Source organism: Hirundo rustica, chromosome 26, assembly GCF_015227805.2.
Source record: "Hirundo rustica isolate bHirRus1 chromosome 26, bHirRus1.pri.v3, whole genome shotgun sequence".
Lineage (NCBI taxonomy): Eukaryota > Metazoa > Chordata > Aves > Passeriformes > Hirundinidae > Hirundo > Hirundo rustica.
The window spans coordinates 2,488,740-2,503,334 of record NC_053475.1 but is presented as its reverse complement, the minus strand read 5'-3'; the positions used below and the strand labels follow the sequence as shown (position 1 = coordinate 2,503,334).

Genomic DNA, 14,595 nt, shown 5'->3' with positions numbered 1-14,595 from the left:
GCCCCGCCGGGGGCCACCGGAGACCCCGGGACCGCCGCCCGCGCCCCGGCGGAGCCGCTCGGCCGGAGCCCGGGTCCCCGCCGTGCCGAGGCACCGCCGTGCCCTGCCGGGGGCAGCGCCCCGGGAGCGGGGGGAGCCGGGCCGGGAGCCCGGGCGCTCAGGATGTTCCCGCAGGGACGGCACCCGGTAAGTGCCGCGGGGGCGGCGGGGCCGAGCCGAGCCGGGCCGGGGGGCCGAGCCGCAGCCTCCAGCCGGGCCGTGTCTCCGCAGCCCCCGCTGCAGCCCGGGCAGCCCTTCAAGTTCTCGGTGCTGGAAATCTGCGACCGCATCAAGGAGGAATTTCAGTTCCTGCAGGCGCAGTACCACAGGTGGGGCGGGGGGTGATGGGGGCCGGGGGCCGGGCTGGGCTGCGGGAGCGCCGGGGGCAGAGGAGTGATGGGACAGGGGAGGCTGGAGCGCTCGAGCAGGGGGGAAAGTGGGGAGGGAGGAGGTGGAGAAAAGGCGCCTGGGGAAGGGAGCGCCTGCGGAGGAAGGGGAGAGGGGTTTGGGCTGAGGGGCAGCGTGGAAACATCAGCTGGGGCTCCAGGTCTTGAGCGGGGTTCCAGAGGGGAAGCTCAGCCGCGTTTCCTCTGGCTGAGCCCGGTGTAGGGGCAGGGAGGAGACAGAGCTACAGGTGTGTGCACAGCACAGCCCTGGGGTGCGGGTGCCCCAGGGAGGGTGTGTGACACCCTTGCAGCCCCGGGAGCCCGCAGGGGCGGGCAGGAGATGTGCTGAGCTCGCCGAGGTGCCGGGGATGGGGCAGGAGCTGCAGGTCGGTGAATGGAAGCCCTTGGCTCCCCTTTGCAGCCTGAAGCTGGAATGCGAGAAGCTGGTGAGCGAGAAGACAGAGATGCAGAGACATTATGTCATGGTGAGCTGCCCCTGCCGTGTCACCCCGTCCCCCCCTGGCTGGCAGATCTGGGTGCTGGGGCTCCTCTCAGCCCAAAGGAACCACTGCTGTGCCCGGTGCTGACCTTGGGGCTGGGGAGATGTGAGGGAGGAAGGAGTTAATCACCATTTCTAGCAACGCTGGCTCTTTTTGCTGCTGTCTCGGTGCTCAGTGCTGCTTGAGCCCTGGAATCCTGCCATAGGTTTTGTCTCTTTTTTGGGGGGAGGGTTGGTTTATTGAGTTTTTTTTACGTTTTTCTATCTGGCCTTTTAAGAGAGCTCCCCACTCCTCCCTCTCTCTCTCTCCCAAGGGGTGGGCATTTAAGGACTGATGCTCCAAGGCTCGTGGTTTGGGTGGAAGGGGAAGGAGCAGGGCAGGAGCCTCCACAGTTGCCAAAGAGGGGTTAACAGGTGCCAAGACAGACTGACCTGGGCACCAGGCAGAGCCTGCCAGGAGCAGGAGGAGCTGCTGGGAGGAACGGAGAGGATGGAGACAGCAGAGCAGCTCCTTCTCCTTCAGCATCTGACCTTACTGTCCCCTCTGGGGAAAGGGAGAACCCAGGTGACAAAAGGATGTGAACTTGGGCAAGCCCCATCCTGGGGTGCATCCATCCAGCCCTGTCTGTGAGCCCAGGGTGCAGGGCACCTTCCTCTCATCCATCAGCCGGGGTCCCTCCCCACATCCTGGGGGCTCCGGGATTTCCAGAAATTGATTGCTACCTTTGGAACAGGCTTTGCTGGAAGAAAGCAGGTCCTCTCGTCCCCTTTTCTGCCCAGGTGTGAGGGTTTGGGGTCAGCACCCCTGGCAGAGTCACTGGTGGCTGCTGAAGGATGTAACCTGTTGTCATCTTTGCTCTGCACAGGCTGAGTGGGTGGGCAGCGGTGCCAGGGCGTGAAAATGGGGTTCCAAGTGGGGTGGGATGAGCCAGGACAGGATCTGGGGGGGGACAGCAGGACTGGCTTGGCCTGGCTTAAACCAGTGCAGAAACTGCAGGTGTTGACAGCCTGTGGCTGCTCCCTACCTTATCCCCAGCCCCTGGCACGGCATCCCAGCCATTCCTCGTGGGCTGGAGGCAGCCAAACCCCGGGCTGGTCCTGGGCCTGTTGCTCTGGACAGCTCCGAAGCAGGCTGTGTTTTGGTTTTCCTCTCAGTACTACGAGATGTCCTACGGCCTGAACATTGAAATGCACAAGCAGGTAAGTGCACTGGGGGCCGGGCCGGCAGCAGGGGAGGTTGGAGACTTTGTTGGGAAATGATCTCCCTTGAGCCCGGGTAACTCTAATGGCATGGGGGATGTGACACAGCTCTGTGCAGGGACTGGCTTGCAAAGGGATCCAGCAGTTGTCAGGATGTGTTATTGAGTTCCCCATCCCAAAGAAGAACCACTCAGAGCCCTGCTGTGAGCCCCGGTGCCTCCCTGCAGTGCTTCCCTGGGGCCCCACTTGAAGGAGTGATGTGGAGGGAAACAGCAGGAGCTAGAGCCCAGAGGCAAATGGATTGTCTTTCTTTTCTTTTTTTTTTTTTTTCCTTAATCCCCTTTTCCTTTCCCAAAGCCAGAGGAGTGTTTTCACCCTTCCCTGGTTCCCCTTTTGTTCCAGCGTTAATTTGCTTTCCCTCTTCAGATTTATCAATCTAGTCATCGTGGGCTCTCTGCCAGGGAAATTAGTTTGGACCAATGCCTGACAAAGTGGCAAGTCAACTGCCATATCCCTCCAGCTGGCTCAGCCCCTCCGAGTTTGCTCCTTTTGTTAGCGGGGAGCGTGGTGGAGGCCACGAGAGCACGTTCCTGCCCCCCTCACATGCTCCAGGATCCAGTGGGAGCCAGGGGTGGCCCAAGCCAGGTGGGGCCAGGGGCTCTGCCCACGAGGTGACGGCCAAGTGCTTGGGAAGCGTGAGCCTGGGCAGGAGAGGCTGCAGGAGGGGGTCTCTGGCTCTGTGGGCATGGTGACAGCGGCTGAGGGAGCAGCTGGGACCTGCAGGAGAGCACGGGGTGCCGGTGGGTGTGGGGCACGGCAGGTAAATGTTCCCTTTGTTCTCCCTTGGCTCCCAGCCTGGTCTGACCTCTGCAACACCGGCGGGGATTGTCAGAAACCTGAGCTGATAAAACCCTTCAGAGCAGCCGGTCGCTGGGTGGATTTCCAGCAGGGGGGGAATCCAGTTTTCCCCGGGAGATGTGGGTTTTCTCACGGAGAGGCTGGGCTGGAAGTCGCAGCCCCTTTTCCTCGGAAGCGCCGCTCGCCCTGCTGGGAACGCGGCCTGGCTGTGGGTTTGTCTGCAACCGCAGAGCCTCTCCTCAGAGGATGCACCGGGTTTTCTGCATTCCCTCGTGGGCAGGGGCAGGTCTGGGGGTGCTTTGTGCCTCTGGAGGAGCAGGGGGAGCTGTCCCAGGGTTTGTTGAGGGTGGGAGCGGAGTCCCTGCTCCGGGTCAGGGCAGGTACAACCAGCGGGATTTGCTGGCGCGATGCTGAATCCGCGCAGTTCTGCATCCTGGTTGCTCTGCCCTGGCTCGGAGTTGGATGTTTGGGAGGGGAAGGCCCAGGGAGAGCCCGCTGCTGCCAGCGCCTGTGGCTCGGCTCCGCTCCGTCCCTGCCCGCTGGCCGCGGCAGGATGGGTTTGGGCTGAGCAAAGGCAGCTGGGCTGCGAAAGGACCGACAGCTTGGAGCTTGCCTTGGCCCGGGGCCACGGCGGGATTTAGCCGTGGGTTCCCTCCCCTGTGCCTGGCAGCCCGAGGGGGTCCAGCAGAGCCCTCCCTTGGCAGCAGCTCGGGAAATCCCAGCAGGGATGCAGAGGCAGCAGGAGAATTTCCGCCAAAAGGTGTGAGTGAGGAGAGTTTAACTCCTCCGCCGAGGCTGAGGGTGTGCAGGATGCTTGGGGGGCAGGATGGGGCTCAGAGCCCTTCATCCCTGGTGATACCTGCTTCCTCTTTCAGGCAGAGATTGTCAAGAGGCTGAGTGCCATTTGTGCCCAGATTATTCCCTTCCTGACGCAGGAGGTGAGGAGGAGGCAGGGGTTGCGCAGTCAGATTGCTCTGGCTTCTTGGGAAGGGGCGAATCCAAGTCCGGCCTGAACAACGGGAGGTTTTGGGGGAGAAAACCTCCATGCTGGGCTGGAGGGGTGGGAGAAGGGGCTGTGCAGGGCCGAGGGCTCCCTCCAGCCAGCAGCACGGTGTGACCAGCCCCGTGCCCTTCCTCCCCAGCACCAGCAGCAGGTCCTGCAGGCAGTGGAACGGGCCAAGCAGGTGACCATGGGGGAGCTCAACAGCATCGTCGGGGTGAGTGGCACTGCCTGGCTGTGGGGTTTTTCCTGCCTGGGGGTCTGCAGTGATGGGGGAAGTCAGGGTTTTTTACTATTTTGATACCCCCATTGCGGTGATGGATTTTTCCACGCTGTCCTGAAGGCGTTGGATGCCCTCTGGGATCCCCCCTGCTCTCTGCAGGCTGGGGCAGAGCTGCGGCTTGGGCCCTGCAGTGCTGGGGTCGTGTCTGCGGCGGGGAGGGGCTCGTGGGTGGAAGGGGCACAGGAGGAGAACAGAATGCAGAGAGGGAATAAAAGAGTCTGTGCCGTGCTGAGCCTGCTGAAGCCTCAGAGCCCGAGCAGCCCGCGGGGGAAGGGGCAGGGTGTGACCCAGCCTGTGCAGCTCCTTGCCCTCCTCTCATCCCAGGGGAGAGCCCGGGCACGGCTGCGGCGGCCTCCTCCACATCCAGGACCGTTTGCTCTTTCTCTTTCAGCAGCAGCAGCTTCAGCACCTCTCCCACCACTCATCCCCGCTGCCGCTGGCAGCCCACGCCGCCAGCGTGCAGCCCTGCAGCCTGAGCGGGGCCAGCGGCGCCTCGGGGCTCCTGGCCCTCTCGGGGGCACTGATGGCACAGGCTCAGCTGGCCACCAAGGAGGACAGAGTGGCCCAGGATGGGGAGAACAGAGGTAAGGGGAAGAAATGCAGCTGCGTTAACCCTTTAAAGGCTGGCTGAGTCCGTGCTGGGCAGCGTGTGCTGCCTGCTCTGCCTCTTTCCTGAGGCTCCCGGCTGCTGCGTCCCCGGGGATGGCAAATCCAGCTGGTGAAATGCCCGCAGCCCCAGGAGGCTGGCTCTGTTCCTGACCCGGGAGCTGCTGCTCTGCAGTGATGCCGTGTGTGCAGCCCTGGCTCCAGACAAGTGTTTGTGCACACACGCAGCTCTCCCTGCTCCCCTGGGTGTTTCCAGTGCGTGAGGCAGCTGGGAGGTCCCCACCAACAAGAAATCCCCTCTATTTTACACCATGGTTTACACCAAGTAAAGATCTGATACTTGAAGATGAGACTTTTAGGGAAAATGCTGTTGCAAGCCCCCCGAGAGAAGCCGTGCCAGCCACAGGCCTGGGGCAAGGAATTCAGCAAGCAGAGCCTCATTGCCTGTGTTGTGCCGTGTAAATTACACTAATTCCTAGTCCATATGGGTGCCTCCTCCTGTCAGGATCACCGAGTGCCTTACGAACATCATCAATATTTAATCATCGTTAAATCAGTGCTCCGAATGCCACTGGCAGGCCTGGGCCGAATTAGTAACGCTGCCCAGCTTTGCTCGTGGCCTGTTGCTGCTGAAGGGCTGCACAAAGGAGAAGCTGCTCTGAGCTCAAGTCACCTTTCTCAGAGCACAGGTTGTGCTGAGAGGAGGCTGGGACGAGGAGAGAGGCTCTGGGCAGCTCCCTGGGCCAGGAACAGGCAGGCAGATTTAGCAGGAGTGATGTTTCCCTGCAGACCCCCCTGGGGAAGGCTCTGTCTGAAATGCACTTGGGTCAGGGCCCAAGAGCAGCAGCAAAGCCAGGCTCTGGGTGGGGTTTGCTGCAGGTTCTCTTGCTCTGGTTTGGCCTGTGAGATTTCAAGGTGGTGAAAAGAGCAGCAGGAGGCTGTCGGTGGCAGCTCTGCCCGCCCCCTGCACACAGCTGTCTGCAGTTCAAATCCTGCCCGTGTTTCTTTAAGGATGGCTTCCACAAAGGAGGAAAACAAAGTCCAGAGAGAGAATAAAAGCAGGCTGTGCTGTGCTGAGCCTGCTTAACCCTCAGAGCCCGGGCAGCCCGTGCCTCCAGCCAGAATTCTCTCAGCCTGGCTGTGGTGAGGGCCATTCCTTATTAAAAAAAAAAAAAGGAAAAAAGGTTGAAATGCTCCATCTGTCCAGGGTTAATCCTCGGTGTTCTGCCATAGTTAGCCAGAGCCGGTGTGAGTCAAGCTGAGCCAGGGGTGCAGGGCTGGTGGCAGGCGTCTGGTCCCGCTCCAGACCACGGCCTTGGAGCAGTGCCTACAAGAATCCCTCAGCTTCCCATCCCTGCCTGCCTCTTTTTGCCAGCAGGGACCTGGACTCGTTCTCTCCAAATGCTGATGGATCTTTAGGAGCAAAAACCAGCCAGGGGAAGCTGCTGAACCCCAGCCCACAACCCTGTGCCTGGATTTGCAGTAAATGCCTGGCACTTCTTCCCTGGGCTCAGGGAAGTGGACCTGCTTTGCTGTGCGCGTACAGAAGGCTCAGAGAGTTTCCAGGCAGGGCTTTTGGGCATGGTTTCCTAAGGAAATAGGAGGGGTGTGATTCGGGGGATCTCCGCTGGCCGGACAGCTTGTCCCCTCCTGGTGGCTTTGGGCCTGTTGTCGTGTCTAGGGAAGAGATTCCAAAGCTGGGATAATTTATGGAAGGAGGTGGGTGGGTAGAGGTCCCCCTGCTTCCCCAGGGAACACCAAAGTGCTGATCACCCGTTAGACAACAGAAAATCCACACTTCAGGTGGGCAGTGTGGGAAATCGGGTGTGATTTGTTTGTTTGTTTGTTTTCTAAACCTGTGTCCTGCTGTTTCCTGCCTTGCCCTGCTGTGCCCCTCTCTCCTTCCTGCCCGGGTGTGTGGGGCCCAGGCTTGGCATTAACGACCTCTTCCTGTCCTCCCCTCTGCTCTGACATGGACCTGGGATGCTCTCCCCGCTGCTGCCTGGTTCCAGAACACACCCCAAGCCGGGTAAGTTGTGACAGGCAAGTGACCTCAGCTGGCCCTGGTGGCATCTCCAGCGTGCTCCAAGCTGGCCACTGGCTGCTGGGAAGGGATGGGGCTGCTGGCTGAGCTTTGCTGGCCTGGGTGGGCTGTGTTTGCATCAGGGTTTTGTAACTGAAGGTTCTGGGCCACCTCAATTCAGTCTTTGCTGATGCAAGGAGCTAAAGATCAAGGGCTGCTCCCAAAATAACCAGCTCTGTCCTTTTCAAGGAGTTTCCAGTTTAGGAATCGTTCTGAACAAGTCTCAGAGCTGTCAGCCCCTCTGCAGTCCTTGGCTGCCCCCTCCCTTTTAGGATGCCCCCCAGTCCCAGAGCTGTGACTCCCTTCCCAGGCTCCACAGTAGCCCTGCAGAATGCAGGGGACCGGCAGGGGAGGGAAGGGTTAATGATCTGGGCTGCCCAGGTGGGAGAGGAGGAGGAGGAGGTAGAGGAGGTGTCTGTGATCCCAGGACTGCCCAGGCACTTCCCCCGGTGCTTTGTGCTCCCCGGCTGTGTCAGAGCTGTGGATCCCGCGGTGCTGGGAGCCCTGCGATGGGGCATCTCCGTCATTTCTGGCTGCACTGTCCTGAGTGTGGGGATGGCAGGGGCTGTGTGACACCCCGGCAGGAGCTTTGTGACACCCCGGCAGCGTCTGAGAGGGGTGTTCTTCCTGCTTGGCCCCTGCTCCTGCCAGGCTTGAGGTGAAGCAAACACGGCTGCAGTGGGGGTTTTCTGCTCCAGCCCGGCTCGTTGTCTCTGCAGGGGTGGATCTCTCTCTGGTAGTGCTGCTGGGGATGTTCCTCGCTTGGCTCTGGGGTTTGGGGTCCTCCCACCAGCCCGGGAGATGCTTTCCCAGGATGGAGGTGGTCGTGGAGCAGGGCCTGGCCCCACTGAGAGGCAAGGGGTGGCTGTGTGCCCTCGCAGTGGCTCACACCTCCCTCTCCCTCTCTGCCTCAGAGCGTTTCTTCTTCCCCTCCCGGGAGCCTGCAGGACGAGGAGCGGACGGGGCTGAAGCGGAAGCGGGAGGAGAAGGAGCTGCCCGGGCATTCTGTGAGTGACCTAGGGCTGTGGCTGGGGGCACTGGGCTGGGGAGGAGCCCTGTCCCTGTCCTGCTGCACAGGGCTGGTGTCCTGTCAGCAAGAACAAAGCAAACGAGGAGCCCCAGGGAGACCCCTCCGCCCGAGGTCTGACACGGTTGGTGGTGGTCCATGGAGTGAAGTACAGGGGAAGATGCATCCCTCTGCTGTCTGGGGTCCTGGGGCACAGCACAGAGCCTGGTCCAGCTTCTCCCTGTCCTCACTGAGCCCTTCTGGGTTTCTCCCTCCTTGCAGGACAGCGATGGGGACAAGAGTGACTACAACCTGGTAGTGGATGAGGTAAGCCCTTGCAGCCTGCCAAGGTGTCCTGCTCAAGCTGCACTCCTTAGGTTTAGGACTCTGGTTCCTCGGCTTTGGGGTTCTTCAGGCTCCAGCTCATTGCTGCTGGGCAGCAGTGGCCAGCCAGGACGCGTGCCAGCCCCGCTCCAGTGCGTTGTGCCAGCCAGGACTGATTCCACTCCCCCTGCTCTGGGCAGGCCGTGCCAGCCAGGGCTCAGCTTTGCCAGCCACAGGTTTGGCTCTGCTTGACAATCCCCTTTCAGCCCCTCTGCTGCAGCATCCCGTATGGGGAGGCTGATAAGCTGGGATGAGAGCTCCGTGGAGCTGGGCTTGCTGCTGGCAGCTCCTGTGGCAGGAGGCTCGCGGCACACCCTGGCCCTGCCAGCCCCGGGCCTCGAGCCCACGTCCTGCCCTGCCTGGCCCTCCAGCAGCCTCGACTTTACCACACCTCAGTGCAGGGGATTCACTGAATTCCAGTCTTTTGCAATGGAACTGCCACAGGCTTCTGGTCCAGACTTTCCTGGCTGAGGCACACGTGACAGAACTCGATGCCAGCCGCTGCTGTTCTTGGTAGAGAAGATGTTTTTGGGGACATACTTGTTCCTTTCCTAGAAGGCAGAGGGGAGAGAAAGACACGATGTCTTTTTCACTCGTGCCACTTCCTAAGAAAATACAAACCCTGCAAGGTGGATCAGCAGGAATTTCTGCAGAAAATGACACTTACGAAAGCTGCTTATTGTGATAAAAAGTCACAGAGCTGGCTGAATGGTTATAGGAGTGCAAGGGCTGAGGGTGGCTTTGCCTCTGAAATGGCAGCCCTGTCTCAGCTCCTCATGTGTGTGCTGCTCCCCGTTCCCTCCTCGTGAAGGCATCCATGCCCACCGGTGTCCTCTGAACCTGCTGTCACCTCTCATTTTGTTCAGGGAGCGAAATCGAGGCCGTTTCTCATCCAGAGGAGCTGAACCGAGGCCTCTGAGCAGATGCTCCTCATTCAGGCTGAGGGGACTGGTGGTGGTCCTGGGTGGCTCCCCGGGGTCCCTGTCACTCACAGAGGGGTTCCTGCTTCCCACAGAGCTGTTCTCCCCCCCAGGACCCACCCTCGGAGCCCGGCAGCCCCGGCCACCGCCCGGCTCCATCCCGCCGGGAGCTGCCCGAGAGCCCCGCGTCCGTCGGCTCCAGCGGCAGCACCACGGCCCTGCAGCCCAAGGAGCAGAACCCGGTAAGGAGCCCCCGGGCAGCCTGGGCTGGGGCCGGCAGCACAGCCCTCAGTTTCCCTCTGTGGCCGGTCTGCTGCAGCGCAAAAAGGGGCACAGAAATGCCGGCGGTTTGTCCTCGCTGCCACTCCCACCCTGGGGCAGGGGGTCCGTGCCCTCGGGGTAGGGTAAGTGCTGCTGGGCAGAGGACAGGCTCTGCACTGTTCTCCACCCTTCTGCCTGCAGGATTCCCCAGAGCTGCTCTTAGCAATTGATTTTTCCTTTTTTTTTTTTTTTTTTTGTTCTGGTTTTTATTTTTTTTTTTTCCCCCCTCCTTATTCCTTGCCAAGCACCAGTCCAGCGCTCAGATTGAAACATCAGCATGTGGGAAGGGGGAGGGATGTTTCTGCCACTCCTTGGCCTCCCAGCCACCGCAGGGACCGAGTGATACGTCCCCCCATCCGGGGTCAGGAGCCAGCTGGGGGCTGCGGGCAGCAGCGAGCAGCAGCTCCCCGGCACAATCGGATTAGAGCAGACAAAGCGCCCTGAGCAATCTGCCAGCACAGCACGTAGCTTTTTCTCTGTTATTAATTTTTTTTTTTTTTTTTTTTTTTTTCCTTTGCTGGTGTCGACATAATCCCCAGACAGAAAAAGCAGAAGAAATAGGAGAGGCGAGGGGGGGAAAAAAAAAAATAAAAGCGAGGAATGAAATAGCTGTGGGGATTGGAGAGGCCAGTTCATGCCAGGCATCCTCATGGTCCCAGGCTGGGGATGGGGGTGCCCCCGAATGCAGGAGGAGTTTTGCTTGAGGGAACAGCAGATGTGTCCGTGGGGTCTTGTGCTGGTGGGCACTGCAGGGTCGGGGCAGTTTGGGGTGACCTGAAGCTTGCATGGCGCATTTGCACCTGTGGGGAGAGTGGGGATGTGCGAGGGGCGAAGGAGAGGACAGGGGATCAGGCTCTGGGTAGCCAGTCCCTGTCCAGCTCCACCCCGGAGCTCCTTCCACCCTGCCAGCTGTGGAGGCTGCTGGCCTGGCCGTGGGGCTGGGGAGGGCTGGCCCGGGCTCTGGTCCCACTGCTGAAGCTGCTCTTCTTTCCTCTGCTGCACAGACCGACTCTGTGGCCAGCGCTCCCACCTCCAAGCCCTCCTCTTCCTCTCCAGCCCGCGACTCCCCCGGGCCCAGCTCGGCCGTCCCGCTCCGGCCGCCCCCGGCCAAGGCTCCCAGCACCGACACCGTCAGTGAGTGTCCAGGGGCAGCACCGGGCTCTGCTCTGCCGTGACAGCGCCCTGGGGCTGGGATGGAGGGAGGCAGGAGCCTGTGTGCCGCCAGCAGAGCTGGCAGGGCCGTTCTGCTCCACAAAATCCGACCTGTGACCCGAGGCCAGCAGCAGCGCCTCTGCCACGCACCTGGCTGCCTGGTGGGCTCGGACCTGCCGAGGGAGGTGGTGAGGGTAGGGCAGGGGTTTTACCTGATTTCCTCAGGTCATTTCGGTGGGGCTGCATGGAGCTGGGTACTTCAGGGCTTGGCGGTGGGGGCTGCGGGGGGTGGCCGTGCCCCCGTCCCCCGGGTGACGCTCGCTCGCGCCCGTGGGCCAAGACGCGGGTCTCTCCTGGTGCAGCTCTCCGCAGCCCCCTGAGCTCCTCGGGCCCCTACACGTCCTCCCTGGGGATGGTGCCCCACGCCGCCCTCAGCGGGGAGCTGCCGGCCCCGGGCCTCTACATGGGCATCCACCTCTCGCCGCAGGTCAGCGGCGCGGTGCTCTACGGCCGCTCCCCCATGGTAAGTCAGCCAGGGAGGGGCCGGGTGTGCTGGCTCTGCTGCCTGTCCCCTGGGTGTGCAATATCTGGGGCTTGAGGGGGGCTGCCGCCGTGGGGAGGGCTCCCTTCCAGGCGTGGCTGGGTTGTGAGGCTGCTGGAGGCTTCAGAGAAGCCCCTGCTGGTTCCATTGGTGTGTAACTGTGTCTGTGGGAACCCATTTTGGTCTCTGTCAGTGCACGTGAGGACAAAGCGAGCAGGGGGCTTGCATGGAGCCAGGCTGGCCTGGTCCCAGGGTGTGCAGGGAAAGGTTTGGGCTCAGCTTTGGTGTCCTCTGCTCTGCTCCTCACGTGCCCTTCGTTTTGTGCAGGTGGCGTTTGAGTCACACCCCCACCTGAGGGCCTCCACCCTCTCCTCTTCACTCTCCACCATCGCTGGAGGGAAGCCGTAAGTGGCTGCACACGCTGGGGCTGCAGGGAGGGTGAGGGCAAGGGGCTGAGCCAGGGGCTGGGAGCGTCTCTGTCCAAGGGCTCACCCAGGGCAGGGCTGAGGGGCAGCTGCTCTCCAATCCCGACTCCAGCACGGCCATTTCATCCCTGGCAGCAAAGAGGAGCTGGGTAATTAAATCCCTCATTAGCCACAGCGCAAGGGGCACCATCCGCCTTGGCTAATGGAGAGATCACCCCCAGCTCCCCTGCACCACACAGGGGGTTGTTTCTTCTGCTCCCCTCTACTGCCTCCTCCTTCCATGGAGTCTCCTGACTCCAAACCGTGCTGCCTGTGCCAGACCCGCTGGGATCTGCATGGCACCAGCCACCGTCCACGCAGGATCCTGCCCTGCTTCTCACTGCTCTGCTCCCTCCCAGTGCCTACTCCTTCCACGTCAGCGCCGACGGGCAGATGCAGCCGGTGCCTTTCCCCCCCGACGCCCTCATCGGCTCCGGCATCCCCCGGCACGCGCGGCAGCTGCACACCCTGACCCACGGCGAGGTGGTCTGTGCTGTCACCATCAGCAACTCCACGCGCCACGTCTACACCGGGGGCAAGGGCTGCGTCAAGGTCTGGGACGTGGGGCAGCCGGGCACCAAGACGGCCGTGGCTCAGCTGGACTGCCTGGTGAGGAGGAGGAGGAGGAGGAGCAGAGATGCCTGTGGGCTGGGGCTGGGCAGGGGAATGTGCCCCTGTTGCAGTGGAGGGGACAGAGAGGACTTTCACATCTGGAGAGGTGCCTCCTGCGAGCCCCTGTGTGCTCACTGTCTCCTTCTCGCCCTGCCCTGTTGCCTGTGGCCCGCGTTCAGAACCGTGACAACTACATCCGCTCCTGCAAGCTGCTCCCCGACGGCCGCAGCCTGATCGTGGGCGGGGAGGCCAGCACCCTGTCCATCTGGGACCTGGCGGCCCCCACGCCCCGCATCAAGGCCGAGCTCACCTCCTCTGCCCCCGCCTGCTACGCCCTGGCCATCAGCCCTGATGCCAAAGTCTGCTTCTCCTGCTGCAGCGACGGCAACATCGTGGTGTGGGACCTGCAGAACCAGACGATGGTGAGGTGAGTCTGGGGCAGGCACGAGGGGAGATGCTGGCTCTTGGGGAGCTGGCTTCCCCTGACAGCTGTGCCCTCGCCCTCTCCATCCCCCTCTTTCCCAGGCAGTTTCAAGGCCACACGGACGGTGCCAGCTGCATTGACATCTCTAACTACGGCACCAAGCTGTGGACAGGGGGGCTGGACAACACCGTGCGCTGCTGGGACCTGCGGGAGGGGCGGCAGCTGCAGCAGCACGACTTCAGCTCCCAGGTAGGGCTGGAGCCCTGTGGCAGCACCCTGGGGCCAGGTGGGAGCTGCTGGGCCGTGGTGTGATCCTGTCTGTCCCCTCAGATCTTCTCCCTGGGCTACTGCCCGATGGGAGAGTGGCTGGCAGTGGGGATGGAGAGCAGCAACGTGGAGATCCTGCACGTCACCAAACCCGACAAGTATCAGCTGCACCTCCACGAGAGCTGTGTCCTGTCTCTCAAATTCGCCTCCTGCGGTAGGCAAGGGCTGGTTTTTGTTCCTGGGCTGTGGGTAGCCACAGATTTATCGCTTTGGTTTACTCCTCCGTGCTCAGCTCCCCTGAGTGGAGTCCCAGACGTTGACACCCACTTTGTCTCCTGTCCCAGGGAAGTGGTTTGTGAGCACGGGGAAGGACAACCTGCTCAACGCCTGGCGGGCGCCCTACGGAGCCAGCATCTTCCAGGTGGGCTGAGGCATTGGTGCAGGGGCTGATGGTGGCTCCAGGCACCAGCCCTGCTCTCACCTCCTGCCCTCTCCCTCACAGTCCAAGGAGTCCTCGTCAGTCCTGAGCTGCGACATCTCCGTCAACGACAAATTCATCGTTACGGGCTCTGGTGACAAGAAGGCCACGGTGTACGAGGTTGTTTACTGACTCCTGTCACCATCCCTGCACCATCAGGAACGGGGACACACTTTGCCCAAAGTCACCACGGCTCACAGAGGCCTCCAGTGCTGGACCTGCCCTCCTGCAGCTCTACTTTCCCTCCTTCTCCACTGCTTTCAGACTCCAAATCAAGGCCCCAGCACCGTTCTCCTGGCTGGAGGTGCGAGCTGGGTGCAGCCTGGCATCCCCTGAGGCCGGGCAAGGGCTGTGCTGGACATCCTGGGCCCTGTCTGTCCCTCAGGCCGGCTGCACAGGGAGCTGGACAAAGCCTGTGTCTCCTGAATTACTGCCACTGACTCAATGGCACCCATTTTCTGCTGCAGAAACAGCTGTAAATTATCAGTAAAGAAATGTATTTAACTATGTTTTCAATCCCTTACTAATAAAAAGGAACAAAAGAAGGGCTGGGCTGGTTCTGGGCAGGGGCCTTTGCCAGCCGGCTCTGCCAGCTGTGCCAAGGGCTGGGCTCTGAAGGGGGGGCCTGGGGGGCTGCTTTTGGCCGGCAGCACAGGGCAGGACGCTCCCAGCGTGGCGGAGGTGTGGCTGCTTGCCTGCCCTGGCAGCCCCAGCTCCAGCCCCACTCTGTGGTGAGCTGTGGCTGCAGGCTGGGCTGGGGGCAGGAGCCCAGGGCCGCTGCCACACCGCAGCCCCCGGGCTCTTGGGAGCAGCTCTGCTTGCCCACGGCAGTGCTGGCGGGCGGCCAGACCGATAAGGCAAGCGCTGAGTGCTCACATTCTCATTTCCTTCAGAAACCACTTCCTCCAGCGCCGGCACCGCAGAGCCGCGGCCACGCTCCGCTCTGTGGCCACGCTGCCGGGCCTGGCTCCTGCTGCCCACCTCAGCCAGGGCCTGGCTCCTGCTGCCCACCCCAGCCAGGGCCAGCGATGGGCTCTGCCCACGCAGGAGCTGCCCCAGACCCAGCTCAGCA

At 61.8% G+C, this 14,595-nt stretch overlaps 1 protein-coding gene across 5 annotated transcripts; it reads left to right on the top strand.

The window, feature by feature from the left end:
* Nucleotides 1-50: 50 nt before the first annotated feature.
* On the top strand, nt 51-14,050 carry LOC120763327 (transducin-like enhancer protein 2). Of its 5 annotated transcripts, none has more exons than XR_005704079.2 (20): nt 51-186; nt 271-368; nt 847-910; nt 2,080-2,124; nt 3,858-3,920; nt 4,125-4,199; nt 4,657-4,849; nt 6,800-6,900; nt 7,869-7,961; nt 8,243-8,287; nt 9,378-9,506; nt 10,590-10,719; nt 11,100-11,260; nt 11,606-11,682; nt 12,102-12,351; nt 12,534-12,781; nt 12,884-13,027; nt 13,109-13,259; nt 13,390-13,466; nt 13,548-14,050. XR_005704079.2 is itself a non-coding variant. In XM_040086510.2 (20 exons), exons 1-20 carry the CDS (start codon nt 163-165, stop codon nt 13,653-13,655), a joined length of 2,277 nt encoding a protein of 758 aa, XP_039942444.1. In that variant the 5' UTR covers nt 51-162; the 3' UTR covers nt 13,656-14,048. The 5 variants fall into 5 exon arrangements, 4 of the variants coding, with proteins under 4 accessions (XP_039942444.1, XP_039942442.1, XP_058279570.1 ...); XM_040086510.2 differs by having other exon boundaries at nt 4,660-4,849; nt 12,880-13,027; nt 13,548-14,048; XM_040086508.2 differs by having other exon boundaries at nt 12,880-13,027; nt 13,548-14,047.
* Nucleotides 14,051-14,595: the final 545 nt, after the last annotated feature.

What these genes read in the sequence shown, in the direction of transcription:
- LOC120763327 (XM_040086508.2), top strand. Translation starts at nt 163, where the DNA reads ATGTTCCCGCAGGGACGGCACCCG. An exon ending in AGCTCAACAGCATCGTCGGG is followed by an intron (nt 4,200 to 4,656) that starts GTGAGTGGCACT and finishes TTTCTCTTTCAG; the next exon opens with CAGCAGCAGCTTCAGCACCT. An exon ending in TCTCAAATTCGCCTCCTGCG is followed by an intron (nt 13,260 to 13,389) that starts GTAGGCAAGGGC and finishes CTCCTGTCCCAG; the next exon opens with GGAAGTGGTTTGTGAGCACG.